General features: G+C 35.8%; 1 protein-coding gene across 1 annotated transcript in view; it reads right to left on the bottom strand.

The window, feature by feature from the left end:
* Window positions 1-18209, bottom strand: part of HMGCLL1 (3-hydroxymethyl-3-methylglutaryl-CoA lyase like 1) — a 155338-nt gene that overhangs the window by 67915 nt on the left and 69214 nt on the right. Inside the window, exons 6-7 of the mRNA XM_058554130.1 lie at window positions 12350-12413; window positions 8751-8939 (exon numbers count right to left, since the gene is read on the bottom strand). Coding sequence (XP_058410113.1) covers window positions 8751-8939; window positions 12350-12413 — 253 coding nt within the window. The remainder of the gene's footprint in view (window positions 1-8750; window positions 8940-12349; window positions 12414-18209) is intronic.

Raw genomic sequence — 18209 nt, 5'->3', positions numbered from 1 at the left:
CTCTATCTTATACCACTCACAAAAATTAACTTGAAATGGATTAAAGACTTAAATGTAAGATCTGGAATCATGAAACTCCTAGGAAAAAAACAAAGAAAACTAGTTCCCTGGCATGTGTCTTGGCAGAGATTTTTTGATCTGACCCTAAAGCACAAAGAACAAAATCAAAAAATAAACAAGTGAGACTATATCAAACTAAAGACCTTTAGCACAGCAAAAAAAAAAAAAAAAAAAAAAAACAATCAACAGAGTGGAAAGACAATGTATGGAATGGGAAAAAATATTTGTAAAACATATATCTGATAAGGGGTTAACATCCAAAGTATATAAAGTACTCATACAACTCAATAGCAAAAAAACAATCCAATTAAAAATGGGCAAAAGACCTGAACAGACATTTTTTCAAAGATGATATACGAATGGCCACAGGTCCATGAAAAGATGCTCAACATCACCAGCCATTAGGGAAATGCAAATCAAAACCACAATAAGATATCACCTCACATCTGTTAGAATGGCCATCACTAAAGAAAAAAGAGATAACAAATGTTGGCCAGGACATAGAGAAAAGGGAAACCTGGTGCACTGTTGGGATTGTAAATTGGTACAGCCACCATGGAAAACAGTATGGAGGATCCTCAAAACATTAAAAATAGAATTACCATATGATCCAGCAATTCCACTTCTGGGAATATATCCCACAAAATATATAAGGAAACGAAAACACTAACTTGAAAAGATATCTGCACCCTCAGGTTCATTGCAGCATTATTTACAATAGCCAAGACATGGAAACAACCTAAGTGTCCATTGATGAATGAATGGATAAAGAAGTTGTGGTATATATAGGATGGAATATTATTCAGCCATAAATAATGATAAAATCACACCGTTTGCAACCATGCGGATGGACCTTGAGGGCATTATGCTAAGTGACAGGAAATACTGTATTATCTCACTTGTATGTGGAATCTAAAAAAAAGACAAAACACAAAACTCATAGAAACACAGAGCAGTTTTGTGGTTACCAGAGGCAGGGTGTGGGAGGAGAAGGCATTAGAGGAAGGTGGTCAAAAGGTGCAGACTTCTGGTTTTCAGATAAATACGTACTAGGGCAGTAATGCACAACATGATGACTATAGTTACCTCCTCCGTATGATATATACGAAAATTCTTAGAGTAAATCCTAAGAGTTCTCATCTCAATGAAAATTTTTTTTTCTTTTTTTGCTTTTTATTTTCATTATGTCTATGAGAGATGATGGATGCTAACTAAACTTATTGCAGTAATCATTTCACAATATATGTAAGTAAAATCAGTACGCTGTACACCTTAAACTTATACAGTGATGTATTTCAATTATAGCTCATTAAAACTGGGGGAAAAAAAGGCACAATTATTCCAAGAAGTTTTACTTAATTTGAAGTCTTTTGTAGAAATATGTAACCATAACCTGATTCTGACAGTTATAATTTATATAGATTTGTAAAAATTTAAATCAATTTTACATACAATTTTTTTAATTTAACTTGACTTAATGCCTAAGCAATTTGACATGATTTCCACATCTTATTTGATAGATGAAAAAGTTATCGAGTAAAGAGATGGATTTTCATCCTGCTTCTTTCTTGTCTTTTATACCCCATAGTAGAGACTATCACACACAAGGTAGCCAATAAATATTTTTTGGTTAAATGAGTAGTTTTAAATAATTTATAAAATAAGTCTAAATGGTCATAATTGATCGACATAATTTAGACTTTATATTCTGCTCTATATTGAAGAGATTTATAAATAAAGGAAAAAAAATTCAACTTTGTAGCTTTCAGATTGGGATTGCACATTTGACTTGCACTTACTGAATTCCTCATTCTCCACTGTCTTTCAGTCTTGAATCTAACCTTTACCGATACTATTAAGTAAGTTTGGTATTCTAAAGTGAGAAGTAATTTTATAAAAATGAGCCAGTGTGATCTAACAGCATACAATATGCCCACCTCATTCAAACCCAGAACTATAAATATTTGGCAACATATAAGAAAGTTATTCAAACATTAAAGTTAAATGATTCTTCACTTTTGGCTATTACGGTTATCAGTGGTTCTAATTGTGTGTGTGCACGTGTATTCAGGTGTGTACTTGTTTTAGTTTTTAGTGCTGGGCATATAACCATTAACTGGTTACATTAGAGAAAGCCAGAAAATAGTCATGAGAATAATACTTCATGTTCAACACCAAACTGACCAATTTCAAACCAATATTCTAAGAAAAAGGCTTTGTCACATTACATTCAGGCACAAGAGTGCATGTGCAAAAAGTTTCCTTGTAAATATGAATATCCAAGAGAGAAAAAAACTGATAAAACAGAAATATGAAAAGAAATTAGAAAATGAAAAGCTTAACATGTTTTTATGCAAACAATAGAGCAAAACAACGAAATTTCCAAATTAAAGCCACATCTGTTGAGAGAGATATGACAAGTACTCAGTTGAAAACAAGATATTAAAAACAAGATTAAAACAATACGATGAGACATTTACAGAGTGGATGAGAAGTGCTCAAAAAGATAGTGAGTTTTGCAATTTCCACCTTTTATGCCAAGGGAAGAATCATATATCCTGGCCCCATCCCCACCAATAATACAAAAGCCAAAGTTAGGTCCTAAAGAGAAGAAAGACTACACTGAGAAGAAAATAATTGCATGAACAGATGATGTTATTTTTTTTTCTTGAAAGGTGATGATAGCAACAAGGATTCATTTAAAATTAAGAATGGTTATTTTTTTAAAAAGGTAAAAATTTACTAGGATAAGTCTATCCTCCTGATTCAAAACTTGCATTGTTATGTACAACGAAAATAAAATAACAGCTTCAGCCTCAGATTGCTGTTTTGGTGCAATCAGAGATAAAGATAAAGAGACACTCATTAATCTAATTTTTGGATTAATATGGTCACACTAATAAAGTCAAAATTGCTAAGAAGAGCAAACAAGATATTTTGATTAAATCTGCTTTGAACTGATGATGAAAATTTTGTAAAAGAGATGTGAACATGTACTTTGATTTATCTTCTAGTGTAACAGACTTATTTTGCATATGAGGAAATGGGAATCTAGAAAAATATGAGACTTTCCCAATGTCACATTTCATAGATAATGCAAAAGTCAGTGTCTTAGCATGATGTTACATGTAAGTCTTACGTGAAAAAGAAAAGTATCCATTGAGAGGACAGTGGGGAATTTCAATAAAACGAAGCAAAAAGCACAACACTTAGCCTTGTGGAGTGTGAAAAGTCATCAGGCATCTCACTCTCCAGCTTTGTCTCTCTCAGTTGCACACCCCCTGACTCTACTTCTCTGTGCACTTGCTCTCCGGGGCGCCACATCTGACCTACTCAGCCTCTGGGTCCCGGGAAAGATATTCTAACTATCTAACATGTGTTAGGGATGTTCTTGGATCCTATGAGCTGTGACTTGTGGAATGTAGATCACAAGGTATAAATATTGTTCTTTATGCCCACTCCTTTTTCCCCCGAGTGTCAATCAACTGTAAATTAAAGGGGCTAATAAAAGTGGGGAAACAATGATAAAAAAAAGTCAAACCATGATTAAAAAGAAAAACAAACAAAACCTTCTACTGATGAATTCTGTGTTCTTTCTTCTTTACTTTTCTGCCTAATTAAACTTTAAGTAGAAAAAATCTGATTTTCCATTTTTATAACATTTATCTATTTGATGAGCATGGACGAATTGCAGAGAAGTTTTGGACATGTTTTCTTTCTTGGTGAGCTTCAAGTTTATGATCTAAGCATAATCCATTACATAAAGATTAACTTCTTTCATTTTTAGCATATGACAGTAGAATTTCACAAGTGTTATTTTTAAATACTGATTAATTGAACGCCACTTTAAAATGCCATCTAGCTCAGAATCAGCTTTTTTCAACTACTCTTTAAATACCTGTGGATATGTAGAAATAGATAAAAATTACATTATCTCTGAAAACAAAAACTGATCACCTATTGCCAAAATCAGAGAGAAGTTTATATTAATAAAAAGATGCTGGATATAAACAAAAGAAAACAAAATTATTCAAATGTTTATTCATTTTTCATCAACGATATAGCAATCCAACCACTTGAAAAATTATATAGAAATTATATATACTTTGTTCATCTTTTTCTCTCCGACTTTCACGGCTCAGGAGCCCTGTTTATACACACTTGAAAAGTGGACAGTGTTAAACTTCTGCTGGACTGTTTGTCCTCTTTTATTTACTTATTTACTTATTTATTTTGCTGAAGAAGATTCTCCCTGAGCTAACATCTATTGCCAATCTTCCTCTTTCTTCGCTTGAGGAAGATTCGCCCTGAGCTAACATCTGTGCCACTCTTCCTCTATTTTGTATGTGGGTCACCGCTACAGCACGGCTACTGACAAGTGGTGTAGGACCGCACCCAGGAACTGAACCCAGGCTGCCAAAGTAGAGTGCACTGAACTTAACCACTAGGCCCTGGGGCTGGTCCCTACTTATTTATTTTTTGATCATAACTTACACATAATCCCACCTTCGTATGAGAATATTTTCCAACAGAATGCCATGCTGGAGAAAGTTAATTGTGTGGCAAAAAAACAAAAGCAAAACTATTTCACAATCAAAAGGCTTTTGAAAATACTGAGTTAAACTAAAACAGTTTTCTTCACAGCAGTACTGCTCAGAGACTTTAACATCTGAATCTAACATCTACATCAGTGTCTGATAAAATGAATATCTGTTAAATAAATTTATGATGCATTTTCTAAAACCTCTGTAGGGGCATCCAATTTTCAACTTTTTGTTTTCTTTCTTGTTTGTTCATGATTTCTACTTAGCTCTTTAACAGATGTTGATGAAATGAATAACATCTAATGTGCGTATTTACAAAACACATTTGTAATGCAATGCTTTACTGGCTCTACTCACAACTAAATTAATAAAAGTTATTATTGTTATTATTAGTAGTAGTATTAATTAAAATGACTGTAACAATAGTATTAACCAAATGTACTGTTACCATGACAATTGTCCTAGAAATGCTACATCTTATATCAATTTTGCATAATTTGAGGAGATGGACATCACTGTATGCCTTCTACAGATACAGAACTGAGAACAGAGAGACTCATCTCACTAGTGATTAGAATTTTTAAAAAGTGTCCTTGAGAACCTCAAAAACAAATTATAGGAAGAAATATTTGCTATTGGGTAGCGTTTAAACATGGTTTAGTAAGAGTCAATATAAAAAATGAATGCTTTGATGTAAAAAATTAGGTAAATAATCTGTTTTTTCTAAAAGAGAATAAACATATGAAAAACATTATGAGGAAAGGCACATTAGCTAAAAGGCTATTAAGTTTAAGAGTAAAAAGGCACATACTAGTTCTTTAGGAGAATGCTAACTGTTGCCCACTGTGCTTTGTCTCCATGCTACCAATTAACAGGGTACTATTATTTGAGGTATTGGATCTCATTTGTTTTATTCTGTTTTTACCCAATTATGAAGACTCAAATCATTTGAGTGGAGAAAAATAGAGACTGTGCATTTGTTTGGTATTAAGTCTTAAACAATTTGTTCACTGGTGTTTTACTGAGGTACTTGGGAATATGCAGGAGGGTGAAGCCCAATTTTTACACAAAAAATTAAGACAAATATATTGGGCCATGTATGTTTCTTCCACTCCTAAAATGTTGTACGTTTTGTCACCTCATTTTCTTGCTCTTTTGGTTTTGAGTGGTTATAAATATCCTGCACTTACATCTATAGTCTCAGAATTATTTCTCTATATTAAATAATATCTGATAATTATGAATTCTTCACTCCCATACAACCATCCATAGTCCTATAAGTCATATGTTTAAGTAATAAAAAATACAGTGAAACCTGGGAACCCGAGAAAGCTCCCTCTACTACACAATTGGTGTGTGCTTTCCAGACTGAGGGGGGATGGTCCATTCATAACTCTCATTTGCTTCCTACCACTGTGGCCAAGTTTCCACTATTACATGTCTCCTTGTCTTAATATTAACTTTCAGTTTAGAGCACTGTAAACTGTTTCTCAATCCCTAAATGAAAGCATGGAGGGGATGGGAGATGAGAAGAGGAAAAGAGCACTGGAGGACGCCACCTTACTCGCGCTGCTGGGGACCAGTACCCATGTGTATTTGCAATGACACTCCAGTACCACATTCGGCTATCTTTATGAACATAAAAGTTCCAAAACATTACACCCAGTTTCAAAGAGAGCAACAGTGTATATTTCTTTCTAATGTGTCACTGGCTTATCAAACTATATGAAAGTGAATGGCAGAAAAGACAGAAAACTCTACAACTCTAACTTTTAGTTTCCTCAGCAGGTCTCTGCTTTTGACCATTTCCTCAATCACTCATGTTAAATAGCCTCTCTGGTTTCATGTCATGTTGCTTCTTATACAAGCCACTGTTACCCTCTTCTCTACCCATTCACACTGTGACTACAACTTAAGCTCTGGGGCCAGGTAACACTGAGCTGGAAGTCTACTCTTGCTTTCCTAGGCCCCTAGCTCCCTTCCGCCCTCCTGCCTCCCATATATACTTAGAGCTTGTGCACCCAGTACAAGAATAGAAGACACAGTTACAGATGCTTGTAGACACACCTCCTATTAACTACCACAGGAGCTGCTGAAGAACAGAATATCCACCCCTCCCCTGACACACAACACACACACACACATCCTAAATAGTTCAGTTTAAATTGAAGATGTGTTCCTTCAGAAAAGATTTATATTCTTCTTGGGTCTTTCCAAGTCTTCAGGCAATGTGAATTTGAACCCTTAAGCCACATGAGGGTCAACGAAAGGTTACGACATACAAGGGAAGACTATATTTCTCCTCCGCCCACAGCCAAGGCCCTGAGAATGAATATGCTTGCCTTCTTCCTTTGTGAGGGAAAAGTTTTGGTGGTTCACCCTTTGACTGAGGGTGTGGCATTTTGGGGGTTTCAGCCTTATATAGGTTTTCATCCATGCTCCTCATCTTACTTGGGCCCAAGGTTGTTTCTTGTCCCCCTATGTGGCTGCTACAGGATGGGCAAATGCCCCAGGATTTCAGTTCTCACCTCTGTAAACAGAGACTTTGCAATTCAACTCATTCAGCAAATGCTATAAAGCTTAGCTTCTCCTCTGAATACATTAGTTTTATTCAGTTCCTGGGACATGATCCCCCCCTCTCCCAAGGCCTTTCACTCAAGTGGTGTTTCATCAGCTTGAACCATTTGTTTCACACACCAGCACACATACACACACACCATATTGGGGTTAGCTCCTTCTCATTCTTTATATCTGACTTGAAACATTACTTCTTCAGAAAGATAGGTTTTCCTCAACTGTTAAAATTGCAATAGGGTATCAACAATATTTTGCACTCGGGCATTTTCAAGAGGCAGACAGTTTCCAGAAGAAAAAGTCTGGGTTCCCAGATTTTGCACTATATAGCCCTGTAGCCCAAAGAACTAAACTGTCATTCATTATATAATAAATATGCTACATGGATAAAACATTACTCAAAGTGTTACCACATAGAGAATATATCCATAAGAGAAATGAGAGAGAGAGAGACAGACACAGACCTCTTCAGGAACTCCTGGTCAGGAACGCTTAATAAGTTACAGTTGCAGCTGAACACAGAATCCTGAAGTGCTGCCGAGTTCTCTATTGTTTTAGAAACTAGAATATCTAGGGAAGGAAAATTATAGCAATTCCCACGCCCAAAAGTCCATGGGATATCATTTTCTCTTCTAATTCAATACAATGTTCCTTGCTGTTTCCAGAGGATAAATAAGGATTTGTGCACATATGTTACAAAGTCAAAATAAGCCTTTGTGGGGCTGGATCTTCACATTGTTTTTTAACTTCTGCCAAGCAACTGTACACTTTAGGATTGTGACATTAAGTTTTACATACTGATTTTCAGCCTCATCAAAAAGTTTTCATATAGTTTTATCTTTAGTTGTCAAAATCTTGGGTTCTAAGAACATCAAATGAATCTATTTTTAGCTGTGTTTAAGAAACTAATATTAGTTTTAAAATAATACCCTTAAAATGCTATTTATATTTATTCTTTTAAATACATTCAAAATAACTCAGTTATCACTAGAATTGAAGAAGCAATTCTTCTTCCTCCAACTTTCTAGATCTCTTTGTTTTGATCACCTAACAGAATACACTTGATAAAAACCAGGGGTTCTTTCCAAAGTATCCTTGCCAACATCAGGAAAACATCTTAAACAAAATATTCTATATTTCAGCACCATATCTTCTCATCATAGAGCACCATATTATCAAAAAGAGCATGAGTTACACGATTACACAGTACACTCTACTATCCCTGTGCTTTGTGTTCCTCAAAATGCCATCACATTTCAGTCTATTAAATTTTATGGCTGAGAGCATATGGGAGTTAAAAAAAGCTGACATAGCTCTAAGAGGATTAATACTTTAAAAAGAACAAATTCAGGGATTTTTATCAAATGAAATTAACAGTAATAAGAGACATCATTGCCCTAGAAAATATGCGCAATTTACAAATATTTCCTGAGTGCTTGCCACGTGGCAGGCACTGTTTAAACATTATATTCATAACCATTTATAAATATTATCTCACTAAAGCTCTTAACACGTTTATAGTACAAATAAGGATACACACCTTTACGCATACACACAAATAATACAAAATACCTGAAGGGCCGTAAGGATATTTGCTAAGGCTTGTCCGTATGTGTCATGACAGTGAACAGCAAGAGCTCTCGGTGGGATTTCTTTCATGACACTTTCCAACATTCTTTTCATGCTTCCTGGAGTTCCCACTCCAATTGTGTCTCCCAGAGAGATCTCATAACAGCCCATGCCATACAATCTCTTAGATACCTATTGGGAAAGGTGAAGAGCTAGTAAAACAATGGAAATGAACAGACTCAAACCCTGTTGCTCCTTAGCAAACATCACTTAGAGGTACAAATCACAACTAAGATCAGTTACATACCTATGGGAAACATATATTTTAGTTTTCTGGTCCTTTTCCTTGCTCATTAAATTCTAAGCATTGTACAAAACTTTGAATGACATCACTGTGATTATCTTTTCTAGTATTCAAGTTTGCCTTAGAGTAATAACTATCTATCTATTTATCTGCATGTTCAATTATGGAATTATAAACTACAATTTCAGTTATGGAGTCTTGTTTTCTCAACCCTTTAATCAAATCAAAGCCTTACAAATCTACTTTGAATGTAGTATTTCTTAAGGCATTAGATTAGGGGTCAAGAGAGATCAATACCAGTTTCAGCTCTGTCACTAAGTAGCTTTATAATTGGTAGTGTCACTTAATATTTACGGCTTAATTTTTCTGGCTCATAAATGGATGTATTTGTGCAAGGTAAATTGCAAGCTCCCTTCAAGCTGAATAACTAGTGTTACATTCAAAGGGCAATATGAAGTTGCACGAAGGCAGCATGGCATGTTGACAAAGACATGGGTTCTGGAATCAGACAGGCTTGGATTAAAATAGCTGCCACCTATGCTAGTCATGTGATACTGGGCAGAAGATTAACCTTTTTAAGCCTCAGTCCCTATTCTGACAAAATACAGATAACAAAACTTCCTTATTTAGCATATTTTCTAAGCCTTCTTACTTAATTTTTTAAAATTACAATAATAATGATGATGTTAAAAATGACATGTTTGGTTGTGAAAATGAAATGAGAATACATAAAAATCATTTTGTATAAAATCTGGCATGTGATCACTCATTAATTCATTTATTATGTATTTCTTCAGTGCCTATTTTATACCTGGCACTATGCTAAGTGCTAGGATATAATGTGGATACAAATATTGAGATGGCTCATGCTGTTATGGAGCCTGGAGTCAAGTAAGGACAGACCTTAATCAATTCCACTCAGGAATGTGTAAATACTGCTAAAATAAGAATTTTGAAACAAAGAAACAGGATTCTAAGAACATGTGGCAAAAGACGTTGACCTAGATCTGTCAAGCAGGAAGGGCTTACGTGACAGTCTGAGATAAACTAAGCATTTACTTGTTGAAGTGGGTGAGAAGGAAGGGCATGAGAAGAATGTTCCAAGTGGAATATCAAATGCAAAGGCTAATGTGTTCCAGGAAGCTGAAATATAAAATGCAAAGGGAATTCCAGGTAGGAAAAATGTCAAGTGCAAAGGAGAGGGGTGACAAGAAAGCAAAAACCAAGGGGGAATGAAGCTACATAAAGCTGGAGAGGTAGGCGTCGGGCAGACCATACAGAGCCTTGCAAACCAACCAAGTTTAGGATTTTGGTTGAGGATTCTATCATAAGAGCAACAGAAAGTCATGAGAGAATTTGGGGTAGTCATGACATAATCAGATTTATGTTTCAGAAAGGCAATAACAATATTAGAAACAAGTCGAAGGGTACTCAGAAGGCCTACTTAGCCCAGGAAGGAGACTATTATTGGATAGAAACTTGGATTAAAAAAATCATAATGCTCATTCTCCTCTACTGCCTATGAAATGCTGCAATTTCTTAATGGCCAGGTAGGGGAGAATGAGCCTCCAAAGGAGAAACCTAACCGGTTGGAGGAAAACCATAAGTGTGGTTCAAGGGAATACAAGGCACACAAGGGTGTGAGGAAGGAGGGAATGGTCACGAGTCCCAAATTCTGCTGTGAAGTCAAGACAGGATTGAAAATGATCTTGCATTTTTTGACCCAAGTGCTAAGTAGTGATCTTATTATAAAGAGGGATTTCAGTGGAGTGAAGGCTCTAGAAGTTATCTTGGAGTATGCTGAAGAGTTAGTGGCACATGACTAAATGGACACCACTACTGTAGACAGCCTTGTGAAAAAAAAGTTTAGATGTAGAAGGATGGAGGTAGATAGTTGATAACTGGATGGGGATGCTGAATTAAGAAAGGAAGTTTTCAGATAGAACAGGCTTGAACATGTTCAAGCATCAATGGAAAGGAATCCAGGCAGTTGAATATACAGGGGAGTAACTGAGGGGAAGGACTAGAGGCTTGACCAGAGTGAACAAAGTTTGCAATAGTCATTTCAGAGAGAAGAAGAGTGAGTTGCCCACATAATGTATTAGAATAGCACAGAAGACCCAATGCTTCCAATCTATCTGTTACATGATTCTCTTCAGCAACTCCTCAGGCATTCTGGTGCAATAATGAAGAACCTGAGGGGGTGTGTGGTCCATCCAGAGATGGAAGGAGGCAAAAGGCAGAAAAACAAAGAGCTTGGTGTATAGGCAGAATTGGATCCAGGTTTTGTGGAGCCTGAAGTTGCACCATTTGGGAAATGTTCTTTAGAAAAGAATATATAATTGTGAATACAAATTAATAACAGAGTCTTGGAAGGGTCCCATACAAGTGAAGGACTACAAAATTTAAGCTTCATTATTTTATAGTATATTTGCCTTTGTGTGCAAAGGTCTTGCTTAAATAATAGACCACGGGATATCTCTCATGTGAAAAATCTGCAGCAAATTTCAAAAGTTCAAATGAATGTACACAAGAGGAATGGCTTTAGCCAAACTAAATTTTGATTTTCTAACAATGCCATCCTTGCTGTTTCAGGACCACATTACTAAATTTTCAATTCACAACCTTAACAACAGGTACACATTAATATACTTCATATACAAATCAGTTTCTGAGATAGTCTAACATAATCTCAAAGACTGAGCATTTTGTATTCATTGCTTTCAATTAATAAACAGGGAGAGGAAGGAAAAAATGAATGAGCAGCTTCTTAACAACTATTATCTATCGCTGTGAAATTGCTCTGCAATAATAGTAACTTGAATCTCAGCAGTAAGAGCTATAGGATCTCACAGGAGCAAAAACAGTGATGCAGTGTATCCCCCGACACAAATGCCAAAGGATGCAGGAGACAGACAAAGGGATGCTACCTGAGCAGCCGAGGCAAAGTTTAATAAGTGTGTGCGCACCAACTGCTCCGACATTCTGATGGAGAGTGAAAACGGCACTCACTGTGCTCCAGCCACGTAAGGACAAAACAGCTGTTTTTATTCTCTCCATCTCTGAGCACCCAAATGATCAGACTCAAACGTTATCTGACTTTGAACAGTTATAGCCATTATAGGGGTCTTCAGTGTTAAAATGAAACTATGTGTTAAGTGGTCAAACATGTCTCCCATTTCACGGTTCTCCTTAGTCTTTGTCAAGCAGATGCAATAAATAGCAAGTAAAATAGCCCACTTTTTAAGACAATATACATCATTTTACCATGAACCAAAAAACCGGAGGTCTATCTTACTTCTGTCACTTTCTGCGTTGCAATGCTTCCTTCATATGGACAGCCCAGGGCACAAGACACATACCTAAATTTAAAATACAAAGCCATATAAATATGCATATGGTGGATAAGTCATTTCCTAATTTCCATTTTATACAAATGAAGAAATAGCCAAAAGTGCATGAGAAAATTTATTTTACACTATGCTTTCATTATTGTTGTATTCTCAGACCAAACAAAAACAATTTTGCATTTTTGATTTAACTCGCATTTTTTATCTTTCTAATAATTACTATTTGATATGTGTTATTTGATGGCAGATGGGGATAAGATAACAAGTGTTTATCTCATGGGGTTCTTTATACTATAGCAACATATATACATTCAAAGCAGAAACTACCAGTGAAATATATCGTTTTATTTAAATAAGTACAAACATTCAACTGTTAAATACCCAGGTCTTTGGAATTATATAGAGAGAACAAGTAGAGGACCAACTGAATTTCTCTCTTCATTCCCATCTGGCTGTTTTGGCCTCATTTAGATACAGTCATTAATCACCCAAAACTCCTAGAACTGGCCACAACCTCAAAGTTCATCTTGTTTCTCTCTCGTGGGTGCACTGAATCATCCCAAACAGAAGAGTGTCTAGTCTGTTTAGGCTCCAAATAAAGCTATTCCATAAGCTTCTTCAGCAATCTACTCTAATATAAAAAGTCAAGCCTTTCCTGCAAGGACAATTTCCATCTTAAAGTACTAAGCTTTAGAAAAAGCCTGTTTTAGCTATTTTCAGCTCAACACCAATCTCATTTTATTAAACTTTTCTCAGAGATTGTACAACCCTTCTATTAAAATAATGCATCATGTGCCTGATTGTCAAGAGTGAAGTAATTCACATGAGGGAGAAAGGGGTGGTGGGAAATGAGACTGGAGATCCAGTTCTTTGGGCCAGAATATGAAAGGCTTTATATAACAAGGCCTTTAATGCCACACCAAGGAGTCTGAAACTTTGAGATTGCCCAAAACTATTTTGAGGCACACAGAATTATTAGGTAAGGTAATGACAAGATCAGATTTGTTTTCCAGAAATGTAACTCTTCGGGAACTCTGGAAGTGATTGCCAGAGGAAGATGGAGGCAAAAACATGAGAAAAGACAATACTGTATTTCCTTGATTCTAAGACGCTGTCAATTGGAAGATACACTATGAATTTCATAACAGATTTTGGAGTAAAAAAATAAAATATACATCAATGATTCAATACATATCCATCGATTCTAGAGATGTAAGCTAATTTCAAAAGTATTAAAATGTGAATAAAAGTTGTGTTTTGGAATTAAAGTAAATAAGGACTTCCATAAGCCAGGCAAGCAGTTGTAAGGACAGAGAAGGAGAAAAGAGGACAAATTCAAGTAAAATTTGAAAGCTATGCTGGACAGGAAACTCACCTCTCTGCCCTTCCAATTACTATAATCTAAGTTTATTGTTTGGATAATCTGTATAAATTTAATCAAGATATGTGAAAAGAAAACGTTCTTACGTGAACATAACACTGGAGAAGGTGGCTAAGGATGAAAGAGGATAAATATTTTCAATTCAGATACAATGATTATAGAAAAGTGTTAAAGATATAAGTACATTTATTCCAAACCCAAAATATCTAGATGTGATTAAATAGAAAATCCAAGCCATCCGTTTACATGCCACATCTCTAAACGTGAAAAACCAAACAAGCAAAAACAACAAATGCAAAACAATATAAAACAAACAAACCTCTCTTGCATTCTCAACTTACTGCCTGGCCCCAGCTACCCTTTTATGCCATAACACTAACTCTCTCCTTGTGCATTTCCATTCATTCAAGTGTACCCTCTGATTCCTTCCCTGGTCTATGGTTTGCCTGGTCTTCACACTCCATTGCATTTCATGTTCATATGCTCTTCTCCACCCTTGTGAGTGGCCACTTCTTTAACCTATTCACACATGGGGCTACTTTCTCCAAAGCGAATGTGATGGTTCTCAACTGTGTTCATTAACTGTACTTCAACACTCTAAAGCAGAGGTCAGCAAACTAATGCCCATAGGCCACATCCTGCTCATCACTCTTTTGCAAAAAAATTTTATTGAAACGAAGCCATGCCCATCTGTTTACCTATTTTCCATGGCCACTTTTGCACTATAATAGCAGAGTTGAGTACATGCAACAGAAACCATCTGACCCACAAAACCTAAAGTATTACTATCAGGCCCTTTACAGAAAAAGCTTGCCAGCTGCCAATAAAAAGTGAGGCATTTTCATGAAGGTGAAAAGGCCTTGATCATGATGAAAATAGGCTACATCATCTGCTTTGACTAGTGGCTAAAGCCAGTTTCTAGACTAGACTTCTGCTCTTCTCTAACAATCTATTACAGTAGTTCTCAACCTTGGCTGTACAGAATCACCTGGGGAGCTTAAAAAACAAAATCAAACCCTGGTGGTTAGGATATGCTCCAAACCAATTCAATCAGAAACTCAGAGAATGGAAGCCAACCACTAATATTCTAAAATAATTTTTAAAGTTATTCTACCAAAATTGTAAACCGCTCAACTACGAGCAATACTGCTCACCTGGATTGCCTGATTGATTCCCTTATGTAAAAAGTGATATTACACAGACTTGACAGTATCTAATCTCAGGAATTTCCTTATTCCTATGCCACAGTATTTTTATCCGTCTTTTACTGGCTGATGACTAAATTTCTCACAGATCTATTCCAAATAGTTTCTACTCTGCCGAAGCCTCAAACTGCAACCTCTCCATTTCTTTTTTCATCCCTTACTCTGGTAAGGGATCCCTTACTCCTTACTTCTGGTTCAATGTCCTTTTTACTGAGCTACATCCTGTAGGAGTTCTTTCAGCAATGCTAGAATTTTGCAGACTATTCTCCCAGCAAATGGTTTTATTTCACTTTCATTAATGTATAATAGTTTGTCCAGGTATAGAATTCTAGGTTGACAGTTATTTCATTTTGCCATTTTGAACATGTTATTTCACTATTTCTGGTCTCAGTGTTTTCTGATGAGAATTTTGCTGTCTAATGATAATTCTTTTATAGTAATTTTTTCTCTACTGTTTTTAGGATTATCTGGTTTTATCTAATAATCTCCATTTTACAATGAGTATGTCAGGACTTGTTATACTTCTTCAATATTAACAATTAATGCTTTTCTTCACTTCTAGAAAATTCTCAAGGTACTAGTTCATTAAGCGTATCTCTCATATCTATATACAGTATTTTCTCCTTCTGAAAATTCTATTAGGCATTCCCCCTTAACTTCACTTTCAAAATTTCTATTGATTTATCCTTCATTAGAGCAATTTCCTCAAATCCTACTTCCAGATCACTGATCCCCTCTCCAACTGTATGTAATTTGCTGTTCAATGCAATCATTAATCATTGTCATTTAATAAATGTATTTTTCACTTCTAGGAAAAACACTTGTTTCTTTTTGTCAAATCTTCATTCTTATTTTTTTTTCCCAAAAAGACCTGTTATTTCATTATGTTCTTCCTTTCCCTCTATAAATATTTTAAAGGGCGAATTTATAATCTCCTTTTCAGGTTGTTCTGTTTCCTTCTTTTCTAAAGTTCTCCTGCTTTTTCCTTTGCTTGTTTTTTCTCAGGGTAGTTTGTTTCCTCATGTGGTTTGTCATTTTTACTGTGAGTGCCTTTTCATGGTGATTTTAGTTTCTATAGGAGTTCCATGAGAGTCCTGAGTTACTTAAATGTCCTAATAAAGGAGATCTGATTTCCTTTTGCCCTTGCCTCGCAAACTTTACCAGTTCCTGGACAAATTTCTACCTTAATTTCTCAATTTGGGTTTCCGCAATACTCATGTGTCATAAAGCCACAACCCATAAGTAGACCTGGCACAGGTTCCAGTGACTTTGCATTGGCAAGGAGGTGCTTCCAGACACCAAGAATACTCAGTTCCAAATCTACGTTTTAGCAGAACATCTATCTTTTCCCATATAGACATTAAAATCCCATTTCCAAGCCACTAGGGATTATATCTGGAATAGATATCCCCACATGCTAGTGGCATCAACCTATTTGCTCACCACATTTTCTTTGATGACATCTGGGGACTTTTCTGAGCTTGACTATATGTTTTAAAAGTTGTTATAATTATGTGTCTGTAATGGGAACAGAAAAGAGAGTCCCCACATTAGCTCAGTCCCCCATGGTATCTCTCTCACGTTACGCAGATAACTCCAGGAACAACTCCAAACCTCCTCGTGAACATTACAAAAATTGACTGCTTGTCACATTCACATGGTAAACTAAGCTCAATATGTCCAAAATGGTGCTCATCTCTGTTTCCCCTGCATGTGCCATTTTAAAAAATGATAGTGATTTTCAGAGTCTGTCCTGCTCAATTACTTGAAGGTCACCTTTGAGAACATATTCAATAACCAAAGTTGGCTGATTCTTCCCCTCCAGCCTCTATAGCATGTGACCTCCGCCAGTACCTGCCCAAGGGGACCGAACACTCCCTGCATTCCATCCCCAGGACAGCTGCAGACGCCTCCTAAGTGCTCTCCCTACCCCGGGTCTCAGGCCACTCATTTTTAGTCCAATATCTATTGCCAAAATAATATTCCTAGAGCATAGATATGATTTCATATTTTCCCACTTTGAAAATCTTTAATGATTTGCCATTGTTTCCCAAATAAACTTGGTATTCAAGTTCAGCAATTTGTGAAACCCCAATCTACCTTTCTACCTTTCTTGCACTACACAGCCTCAAAAACTCCTACTCCAGTAAAAGTAAACTCCTTTCTGTGACCTAAACATTTCTTGAGATTTCTCTTCATTATGTCTTTGCTTTTTGTAGATTTCCTGCCCTGCCTAAAAAGTTCATTATTTCTGACTACTTCCCCTGTATTTACCTATATTTAATGCCTTCATTCTATTGACAACTTCTCCATGCAGTTTCTCCAAATAACTCCAGAGAAATTTAATATAGTACTAATTTAAACTTTAATAGGATTTATCTGTATCTCTCTTAAGTTACTTGGTTTTTTGACAATATAATAATTATTTCTATATGTATAATTTTCCCAGTCTGCTGGAAACTCTTTGAAGTTAGGCTACTTTTTCATTTTCATATTCCACATAGTACCACAAGACAGTACATTATATAAAACACTCAATATTTCTGGGACAGATTAATGTAAAAATATGTTAAGATATTTTCACCTTCTAAATAATTTTCTATGAAATTCCTAATCTTTACAAATAAATATGTAGCTAGTTCAGGTTATTAATGTTCTTAATCCTGTAGCCAGAGATGACAGCACATATTTCAAAGTTCAGGCTTGGAACCATGTTTAAACATTATTTAGGATGACAGAGTATAATAAAGTGATACCAACTGTATTGAAGCAAATTGTGCTAAAATTAACAAAAAGCACGGTGTTATACTAAACTATGTGGATAGAAATGTGAGTTAAAATTTTTGTGTGTGTGCTTGTTGAGGCCATTTAACAGTATTGTGCAAAATCATAAAAGACAAAACTGAGGCATTCAAGTCTTTAACAACGTTACCCAGCATAACTGAATCATGAAAAAGCACCCACAGTTAGGCCTTTCCCAAGCCTACCTTCTCACAGTTACCCCATGTTCCCCCCATAATCCTGACAAAAAGAAACAAAAAGGATGAGTAAAAGCCTTGAATAAATATCACAAACACTTGGAATGGGAAGAGTCAACCACTGCTATCCTCAGAAAGGAATAACAATGCCAAGAGCGATGAGATGACATGTAATGTCAATTAAAGGTAATTAAGGCATTTAAATATAGGAGCAGCTCTGATGCACTACACACAATACAAAATA

This window comes from Diceros bicornis, chromosome 14 (assembly GCF_020826845.1).
Source record: "Diceros bicornis minor isolate mBicDic1 chromosome 14, mDicBic1.mat.cur, whole genome shotgun sequence".
In the NCBI taxonomy this organism is placed as follows: domain Eukaryota; kingdom Metazoa; phylum Chordata; class Mammalia; order Perissodactyla; family Rhinocerotidae; genus Diceros; species Diceros bicornis.
This window is presented reverse-complemented; position numbering and strand designations above follow the sequence as displayed.